At 41.8% G+C, this 10,894-nt stretch overlaps 1 protein-coding gene across 1 annotated transcript in view; it reads right to left on the reverse strand.

Moving 5' to 3' along the window:
• Positions 1-6: 6 nt before the first annotated feature.
• Positions 7-10,894, reverse strand: part of LOC103398057 (discoidin domain-containing receptor 2-like) — a 17,632-nt gene continuing 6,744 nt past the window's right edge. Inside the window, 12 exon segments of the mRNA XM_025053429.1 lie at positions 7-1,330; positions 1,806-1,955; positions 2,689-2,923; positions 3,145-3,342; positions 3,551-3,678; positions 3,772-4,016; positions 5,189-5,326; positions 7,270-7,587; positions 7,674-8,150; positions 8,153-8,187; positions 9,520-9,625; positions 9,708-9,855. Coding sequence (XP_024909197.1) covers positions 1,196-1,330; positions 1,806-1,955; positions 2,689-2,923; positions 3,145-3,342; positions 3,551-3,678; positions 3,772-4,016; positions 5,189-5,326; positions 7,270-7,587; positions 7,674-8,150; positions 8,153-8,187; positions 9,520-9,625; positions 9,708-9,855 — 2,313 coding nt within the window. The 3' untranslated portion in view covers positions 7-1,195.

Here is a 10,894-nt window from a genome sequence, read left to right on the forward strand (position 1 = left end):
GCATCGAATCCACAGGATACATCGACCAATGAAACACCAAGAAAAAAACAAACAAAAAAAACAACTTTTCATTGTGGTCAGGTGACTGTGCCTTGGTTGACTCAAACTCAAACCTGTCTTTTAAAAAAACAAACAAAAAAAAAAACCACCCTAAAAAAGAGAGGAAGCAGTGAAAAAAATAACCACTCCGCAAACTGAGCTAACGCTAACGCTGGTTTCACACCACAGAAAAACATGTATTACCGATACTGTCCATTACTAATACAGTTTTTCAACACCAAAAATTGGCAATAACACTCGATTTTATTTTCAGGGCTAACTTTCGCGTTGCTTTTGCTAATCGCTTTTAGCCTAGCCTTTAGCGATGTCCATTTTTTTTATAACTATAATTTTGCATTATGTTTACAAATCTTTCACACTTTTTGCAACTCGAGGACACTTTCTGGAATGAATTTTTCTTTTCTATTTTTTGAACAAAATTTACCCCTTTACTCAACCATTTAGATCCGTTAACTGTCGAAAACATGAACTCGTTTGACTAGAAAAAATGTGAAACGTTTGACAGAACCTGCCGTAAAGTGTGAGGATTTCAGGGACAACTTTAAATATTTAGTCCGACGAGCTCCAACCGTCTGTGTCGACGCCACGTCAGTCCCTCCGACTTCAACACTTTTTTTTTTACCAGAGAAATATTAAAAATAAAATAACAAATCTTAAAAACGAAACCCTAGACTACGACTTCACCCTAACCCCTATCTCCAGTGTGGGTAAATATATATGCACATGAATATTTAAGACACAGACACAGTGCTTTACAATAATAAAAATATTAATATTAATAATAATAATAATAATAATAAAAACAAAGGCACAGGAAACACCACGTGGACTGAAGGGTCCCTCCAAAGAGAGAGGAAATGAAAGCGGAGAAGAAAAAAAACTTCAAGAGTCAGAAAGTCGGAGAAACTCATTTGAAGGTGGATGAAATTATTAAATTGGCATTAAAGACAAAAAAAAAAAATCTCAGTTGCTGGAGATGAACTCCCGAAACGTTCTTTCTGGGAACATCAGTCACTTTCTCTTTGGTTCTCACGGTCCCCTACTGTCAGGCTGCAGTTCATCAGTTCTGCCTGACGGTGGCAGCACTCATGTCTCGAACGTCCAGTCGCGGACTCCAAAGGCACGATCCCGACGCTCACTGCCTGACGTGTGGCCTCAGGGCTTGATGAAGTCCCTCGAAGGACGGTCGGTTGGGAATATCACGAATCCAGCAACGCATCATCAGCTCGAACAGAGAGGGGGGGCAAAGGGGCGGAGCATACAGGAAGATCTACGGAGAAACAACAACACATCACTGAAGTCAATGGATTTGGTCACTGTAACAATTTGTATTTCGTGGACCACTTTTGGACTGTGGGCCAGGTGTTTGAGATCCCATAAAGGAACTAGTGAATTACTTTCCTTTTTTTTTTCAGAGTAACTGAATATTTGTGGCAAAAGTACATTCATGCTGTAGCACATTGTTTCCCAAAGACTGGGGCGCGACCCTCATGTTCCCAGGAGTTTACGAATAAAGTCTATTGACTTGGGTCGCGAAGGTTTGTGACTTTTAAAATATGGGTCTCCAGGAAAAAAAAAAAATTTAACAACCTAAGATCGCAGAAAAGAAGGTATGGATATGTTATGGTATTGGCAAATACTCCGAGTTGCAGTATCAGTATCTGCATCTGTAAGAAGTGGTAGCGAGATATCGAGATCTTTGAGAACCGAGTGTCGTTTCTGAGGGTGCGTTCGATTCACGTCACCTGTCTGCCCTGGTTCCTGAAGAACTCTCCGGAGTTTTCTATGACCTGTTCGTCCGACAGCAGGCTGTAGGGCTGCTCCTTACACAGAGTGAAGATCTCCCACAGGGTCACGCCAAACGCCCACACGTCGCTGGCCGTGGTGAACTTTCCCTGAGGACCGACATGGACAAGGAGGTCAAAGGTCAAACGCAGCGGGTACTGAGCGACCACCACAGAACAGGAAACCGGCTAGCGTCATTTTTGTAAATTAGAATAATCACAGTGTAGCTCTCAATTAATCATGATTAATCGTTATTGATTATCAATTAATCACGATTAATCGTTATTGAGTATCAATTAATCACGATGAATCGTTATTGATTAGCAATAATCACGATTGATAGTTATTGAGTAACAATTAATCACGATTAATCGTTATTGATTTTTCAATTAATCACGATTAATCGTTATTGATTATCAGTAATCACGATTGATCGTTATTGAGTATCAATTAATCACAATTAATCGTTATTGATGATCAATTAATCACGATTAATCGTGATTATGAAATGAATCATGATAAATTATGAAATTAATGGTGATTAAATATGAAACGAATCGTGATGAATTATGAAATCAATTGTAATTAATCACGATTAATTGTGATTAATTGAGATAAATCCTCATTAAGTTTTTTTTTTTAAATAATTCACAGATCTATCAATACCTGGATTGACCAGCAGGCCTTCACAGGTATTGATATTGCTAAGTCTGTGCGAATTTTCAAAATAAAACACTTAATTTTTATCCTGTTTGTATTGGCGTCTGAAAGACATAATATACTATAAATATAAAACCACGGTGTATGACAGTCAACTCGTGACCCGCTGCCACGGCTCTGTACCAGCAGGATGCTCTCCCAGGCCATCCATCGTATGGGCAACACCGCCCGGCCCTGGATGCGATAGTAGTCGCTACTGTAAAGGTTCCGACTCATGCCGAAGTCAGCGATCTTGATGGTCAGCCGGCGGTCCAGCAGGCAGTTCCGGGTGGCCAGATCGCGGTGCACGAAGTTCAGAGACGCCAGGTATTTCATTCCGGACGCAATCTGCACCGACATGTGGAGGAGATCGGAGAGACTGGAGGACAAAGAAGATGTTAAAAAAAACAGTTTTCAAACCTCGAACAGTAAAATGAACGAATCGTGAACGAATCATTTCATTTATTTTACAGCAGGTGGCTGTGAGTGAGTGATTCATTCTCAGAGAGTGATTCGTTCGCGATTCATAAGTGATTCATTCAATATGAACCTTCATATAACTCGTGACTCCCGAGTCGGAGAACATGCGTGCACGCTAACCTGACTGACGGGATGTTGTTGGCCTGCGTCAGCGTGCTCTCGATCTCCCGCTGGGACAGGAACATGTTCAGGTCTCCGTTCTCCATGTACTCCGTCACCATGCACAGCGGGTCGGACGACACGCACACGCACAGCAGTCGGATGATGTTGGGGTCGTTCAGGCGGGACATGATCTTGATCTCCTTCAGGAAGTCGTTCCTGACGGACACGGAGCAGACAGGTTAGGGTTCGGTCCGATATCCAGACGCGAAACTTTGACTTTAAAGTAGGAGTCGACGTCTTCCTCTGAGCGAATTACACCGAGAAATGTTTTCTGTATCGACTCCAGAATCGGAAGAAAATAATCAAAAGTTCGGGCTTGGATCTTCAATTGACGACAAAGGTTTGTTATCGGTAAGGAAACTACCTGGCCTGGCTGGTGGCGTCGGCTCTCAACTGTTTCACGGCCACGAGCACGGAGTGACCGTCTCTCTCGGGGAGCGGCGACCCTTCCCCAAGGAATTCCGGAAGACCCTCAGCCTCGCACAGATGGACCTGAAACAGAAAAAAAATGGAACAAATCCACACGTTAACCTGGAACTTTTACCATTTACCTACAACCTTACCCCCGCCCTCACCCCGACTCACCTCCCCGAACTGTCCCTCCCCCAGCTTCTCCCTGAAGATCAGCCGTTGCCGTGGGAACTCGGCGGCAGAAATGTCCTTCCTGGTCAGAGAGTCCACGGTGAGGGCAGGCACGGCGTACATGTTGCTGCCGGTGACGCCCTGCAGGTGCACGATGTCGGTCTCCGCGTAGTGCGGCGCGCTGTTGTGGAAACACTGGTGCGGTGTGCACTGGGTGACGTCGGGCTCGGCGTAGCCCCCTCCGCAGGCTGATGGTGGAAAGACAGGCGCGACTTTAGTTTTCAGTACCGGATGTCCGATATTAACTTTTGACGATATTTACCGAAACTGAAAATTCCGACTTTCAAAAAATACAACAGTGTTTACAACGAGAGTTCAAACGTCTGATGTCACACCTTTCTGCCCTTACCACGCAGCCAGCCTGACGCCATGTGACAGGAAGTCAGCAGGAGGAGGTCATAGAGAGGGTTACTGAGGAGGAGAGCTGCAGACGGAGCGAGGGAGGAACAAACAGAGCGGGGAGAAAGAGGGGGAGAAAATGGGGGAGAACTGCAGGTGAGAAAAAGAAAAAGTGAAGGAAACAGAGTGAAGCCGAGTGTTTACGAGCGACGAGGAACTGGAGAACCGATGGCGGTACAACATGCTGACCACCAGGTGGGGTAGTCATTCAAACATGTTGGGAAACAGTCTGGTAGTGTGAACAGAGAACTGAGCCAACAGCATCACCTGCTGGACGAAAATGTAATCATTCCTTTTTCAATATCTTCTTAATTTCTTGTGAATTTTCCCATGATCCTCGTGGAGGGAATAAAATGGAACACAAATAGATAACAATTTTTTTTATGACTTTTACTAAATTATTATTCGTTTTTAATATTTTTATTTAATTTATAAAATTATTATTATTATTATTATTTTTTGATGACTTCAATGTTACCTTGAAGTTTTGGGGACCATATCTCCTAGTGTCGGCACCGACCTCCCCCTCCCCCACTCCCTCTCTACTACGCAGTATATAAAAGAAGCACATATTATTGTTAGCGGATTGTTAGCAGGTGGCGCTGCTAACTGTCGGAGTTTCCCTGTTGTCAACGATCTGAACGTTACGGCTGTGTGTGTGTCATGACATCATCAGACAGTAACATCTGTGAGTCGAGAGTTGGAAGTAGAATCGCAAAGTCCAAGAACGCTGACCAATAGGATGCGACTGTCCAGAAAAGCCAACGACAAAGAGAAGGTAGGAAACAGGAAGTGGTGTTAGAAGATCGTCTGAAGTGGTGAAATGTGGAGTTGTGAACCGCAGGAGTCGTCTGTAGTTGGTCTGGTTCACCATGTGGTCTGTGGTCCACATGGTGGACAAGCACATCTGGGCTCCAGCAACCCCCCCCGCCTCCCCGACCCCTCCCCACCCACCCCTCACCTGAGGCCTCGGCGCTCTGGGACAACTCTGGAAGTTTGCTCCTCAGCACCACTGGGTTCTGGTACTGTGGGTCCAGCAGGAAAACCCTCTCGTAGTGGGGGTCAGCGTGGACGGGGCCTGCAGGAGACAAACGGGTGTTTCAGGACTCGATATCAATGACTCCATATATATATACATATACACCTATATATATACACATATACCTATATATATACATATACACCTATATATATACACATATATACATACACATACATATACGTACGTTTGTGTATATGTATGTTTACATATATACGTATATATATATATATTGTTTACATATATATTTATATATATGCGTATAAATATTAACATTAACATTTGTGCCAAATATGTATATATGTATGTATATATATGCATATATATACATACATATATGTATATATATATACATACATACCTATATATATATACACATATACGCCTATATATATATACATACCTATATATATATACACATATACCTATATATATATACATACCTATATATATATATATACGTATATATATATATATTGTTTACATATATATTTATATATATACATATACACCTATATATATACATATATACACATATATACATACACATACATATACGTACGTTTGTGTATATGTATGTTTACATATATACGTATATATTTATATATATATGCGTATAAATATTAACATTAACATTTGTGCCAAATATGTATATATGTATGTATATATGCATATATACATACATACCTATATATATATACACATATATACATACACATACATATACGTACGTTTGTGTATATGTATGTTTACATATATACGTATATATTTATATATATGCGTATAAATATTAACATTAACATTTGTGCCAAATATGTATATATGTATGTATATATGCATATATACATACATACCTATATATATACACATATACCTATATATATATATATAGGTATGTATATATATATACATAAACATACATATATATTATATAGATATATTTATATATATGCGTATAAATATTAACATTAACATTTGTGCCAAATATGTATATATGTATGTATATATGCATATATATACATACATATATGTATATATATAGGTGTATATGTATATATATAAATATATATATATATACTGTATATAGCTAAGGCCGGAATCAAACCCACAACCTTCTGGTGTAAGACAACACTGAGTCACCATGACCCTGTGTAGAACATTTAATGATAATAAACAGATTATTGGCAGACGAGAGTCAGCACGGACAGTCTGTCTGTTACTCAACGCTTCGGAACCTCGACTAGTTGAGCAGTTAGTTAAGTGGTTAGTTAAGTGGTTAGTTAAGTGGTTAGTTAAGTGGTTAGTTAAGTGGTTAGTTTCTGAACAGAACTTACAAAAGTCTCCAGCTGTTTCCACTGTAGTCTTTGTTTAAAGATATTGCGTAATAATAATAATAATAATAATAATAATAAAACTCTGTACTGACTCTGTGTTAACAACCCAACCTGAGGAGTCGTGGTCTACACCCCCCGATCCCCCTCGACCCCCCGACAACCGACCAGAACTACTTCTGTCTGTTACTGGTTCCGAGGCCCCAAAAAACCAGGGTGATGCACAACAGCTGTTTTCATCTGTTGCTACAAGTTCAACATGTGGTTCAAGGACCCACACGGTGAGAACAATGGGAGACTTTGAGGACTTTGAGCTCCTCCTCCTCCTCCTCTTCATCCTCCTCCTCTTTCTCCTCCTTCTCTTCCTCCTACTCCTCCCCCTCCTCTTCCTCCTCCTCATGACCTGAGGTGATTCCTCGGTGAAAAACATCTCATGACAGCAGAACAATTTTGTCTGTCAGCGGCACAGCAATAAACATCGGACGATCGGATTATCTGTTCTGTTCTGTTCTGTTTAGGTCCGCCTCCTCTGGCTGTCAGCCAATCAGGTTAGAGTCTAAGGTTAGAGATGATCCTGAGTTCATTTCATTGCTCCTGTGAATTTAGTTCATCATAGAATTCCTTTTTTGGAAAAAAAATTTGAAGACGTTACAGGTACCAAATGTACCGCCTAAGTGGGTCGCACCTCATTTTGAGAACCACGGAATTTTATTTTTTGTGAAAATTGCAACCATAAATGTAGAGTAATGTTAGAACAGGTGTGAATGTGAGTGTGAACGGTACCGCCCTGGGAGTGTGACCCCACCCTCCCCCCAGGCTGACGGGTAAATTCCCACACCCCGACACTCACCTTCTCCAGCACCTTACAGACGTACTGGCACAGCAGGATGAGGAAGATGATGACGACCAACAGCAGGATGATGGTCACCAGGCAGCCAATCAGAATGGGCGTGTTTCCGTCATCGGGTGTGACGCTGGTGGACGGAACTGCTGCAAATAAAAAAAAAAAGACACGACGTCAACACTGGAGGTCAAGAGTTCAAAAGACCCTGTGACCTGTGACCTCAAAGTCGTACTGGTCTTTGACAACGACGTGGCGGTGCTCAGCTCACTGGGTGGCGGCAAGGTCGCCGCGAGGGTCATCTGGCTCGGAAGGATGGCGTTCTCTGACTGAAAGGAAACCTCGCTGAACATCATCCACGCGTCGGCAAATTGAAAGCGACAGCGCAGAGACTTGGCCGTGCGGCCGTTCAGCGGCACGGTGACGTAGCGGGCGCTGGGGTTCCTGTCGTCCAGCACCGTCTTAAACTCCACCGTCTCTGCCTCCCAGCCGGCGAAGAGGCGGGGCTTGAACCAACAGGTGACGGAGGAGAAGATCTTGACACCGCGGGAGAACATGTTATTGCTGTGGACCTTCATGGACGTGAAGTTCCGCTGACGGTCGAACTCGAACTCCAACTCGACGGATCCCCGAGTTCCCAGTGAGTCGTTCCTCCAGCCCAGGTAGTCGTAGCCCGGCCACATGTTGTACTGTCGCGGCAGCAGGGAGGCGGCCCGTCTGTCAGCTGACCCAGGCCACCAAACAGCCTCCTGTCGGAGGACAAGGCCGTTAACGGGAAACATATATTTTATTGCAATTAAGGTATTTTCTGGAGTATAAGTCGCACCAAGCAAAAAATGCACAATAAAGAAGAAAAACAAAACAAAACATATATAGGTCGCACCAGCCAAAGTATGAAAACTTACAGCCGCTAGAGTGCCCCCTAGTGGCTGTCAGAGTAAAAATAACAATCATGTGAAATTATATATTTTAAGATATAAGTTGCACCTGAGTATATGTCGCAAAACAAGCCAAAGGATGACAAGCCGCTAGAGTGCCCCCTAGTGGCTGTCAGTGTGAAAATAACAATCATGTGAAATTATATATTTTAACATATAAGTTGCACCTGAGTATATGTCGTGAACCCAGCCAAGGGATGACAACCCGCTAGAATGCCCTCTAGTGGCTGCCAGGGTGAAAATAACAATCATGTGAAATTATATATTTTAATATATAAGTTGCACCTGAGTATATGTCGCAAAACAAGCCAAAGGATGACAAGCCGCTAGAGTGCCCCCTAGTGGCTGTCAGTGTGAAAATAACAATCATGTGAAATTATATATTTTATTATATAAGTCGCACCTGAGTATATGTGTTAAACCCACCCAAAGGATGACAAGCCGCTAGAGTGCCCCCTAGTGGCTGTCAGTGTGAAAATAACAATCATGTGAAATTATATATTTTAACATATAAGTCGCACCTGAGTATATGTTGCAAACCCAGCCAAAGGATGACAAGCCGTTAGAGTGCCCACTAGTGGCTGTCAGTGTGAAAATAACAATCATGTGAAATTATATATTTTAACATATAAGTCGCACCTGAGTATATGTCGCGAACCCAGCCAAAGGTTGAAAAAACAAAGTGCGACTTATAGTCCGGAAAATACTCATTTTAAGATCTCAGCAATTCGTTGCATTTTACACAAAAAGTACTGCTCCGATGTGTGGACAAAACGCTTTTTTTGTTATAATAAATAAACACTTTACTGGCATCCATGTTGTGTACTGCATTTAAATCATACTTCAAACACATAGTGTTCCAGTGACAAGAACTTGGCGGAGTTTGAAAACATCTTCAAATTCATTTATTCTGCCTTCGGGAGAGCATTCAAAATGAAAAACGTTGAGTAACTTTTTCCTTTTTTTTTTCCTCCCGGCATCAGTTTTTTTTTCTGCTCTGGTTCATGTCAGAGCTGCAGCAGTCTAAGGCCGGCCCCAAATGCACCGCACCCCCCACCCCTCCTGTGACCCAGTAATCAGACCCTTTTAAAATCCCTGCCCGGCTCTCTACATCTTGAACTCGAATCCGCGTTTGTAACTCACCTTCGCTCTTGCACTCCGTCGTACGTGGAGTCGTTGAGGCTGACAACGGGGAAGCCGGGGAGCTTCATGAGCTGACCCTCCGGAGTGCTGTAGGAGATCAGACCATCTGCGAGAGAGAGGTTTGGAGCAGCAAGTAAACGTGAAGTAAACGTTCCGTACAGAGTACACATGTTTTTTATTTTTTTTACCATCCCAGGGACAGCCGTACAGCTCCACCCGCATGCACACGGTGGTGGACACCTCGGTGGAGGGGATCAGGCGGATGTGGCGGGTGATGATCGGAGGGTGAAGGTCTTTAAAGACGTGGTTGTAGGCGTCACTGTTGGCGTCCACCGACTGGAGAATGAAAGTCGGACAGGTGGGTATATATTTATATATATTTATACATGTATATATACATTAAAATGCTCTCAGTATATACATATATATAATCTCTCTATATAAAAATATATCTATATACATACATGTGTGAAGAATATATATATACATATATATACATATATACACATATATACACACATATACACACACACATATACTGTATATACCGATCTGCCGGTATCAGTCAATACTGCAAATCGGTAATACCGCGCCATCGTTGAAGGATATGTATATAGTATGTATATATATTCATATATATTTATACATAGATATTTAGATTTAAATGCTGTCCATATACACATATATACATTTATACTCATATATATATACAATCTCTCTCTATATAGAGATAGTATATATATGTATATATATACATATAGATATATGTATGTATATATATAGATATATATACCAATCTGCAGGTATTAGTCAATACTGCGAATCGGTAATACCGTGCCATCGTTAAAGGATCATTCAATTTTCAAAATAAAACATCTGTTAGCCTTTCTACTGTTAGTACCAGAGTCCGAATGACCTTTGACCTGTTGTTGTGAAACACTGACAGACGATCTTTGGATTCGGGATTCTTTTTGAATGAAGTACATTAGTAAAACTGAAGTACTTTGTGCTAATGTGCTAATTTTATTAACTTTAGTACTAAGTTAGTACTAATTTCTTCACTGTGTCCCGTTGTGATACCAAAATGACCTACGGACCAAGGCCCCGACCGAGGCTTGGAGACCCCCTGATCTATAGGATTTCCTGTTTTTTTTGTTTTTTTTTTAAGCAACGTTTAAATTGTGAAACTTTTCTCGCAGCAGCCAGCGACCTCGAAGTATGACAGGAAGTCAGGATGTGAGCGTGTCACTTCCTCTAACGTCGATTTCAAACAATCAGCCTGGTATTATTTCTGCCGTCTGCTGCGCTCTTTTAGCGTCTATCGCTCCTTCGCACATTTCCTCTCCTCGCCATCTTCCATTCTTACCAGTTTCCT

Source organism: Cynoglossus semilaevis, chromosome Z, assembly GCF_000523025.1.
Source record: "Cynoglossus semilaevis isolate Cse_v1.0 chromosome Z, Cse_v1.0, whole genome shotgun sequence".
NCBI classification, from domain to species: domain Eukaryota; kingdom Metazoa; phylum Chordata; class Actinopteri; order Pleuronectiformes; family Cynoglossidae; genus Cynoglossus; species Cynoglossus semilaevis.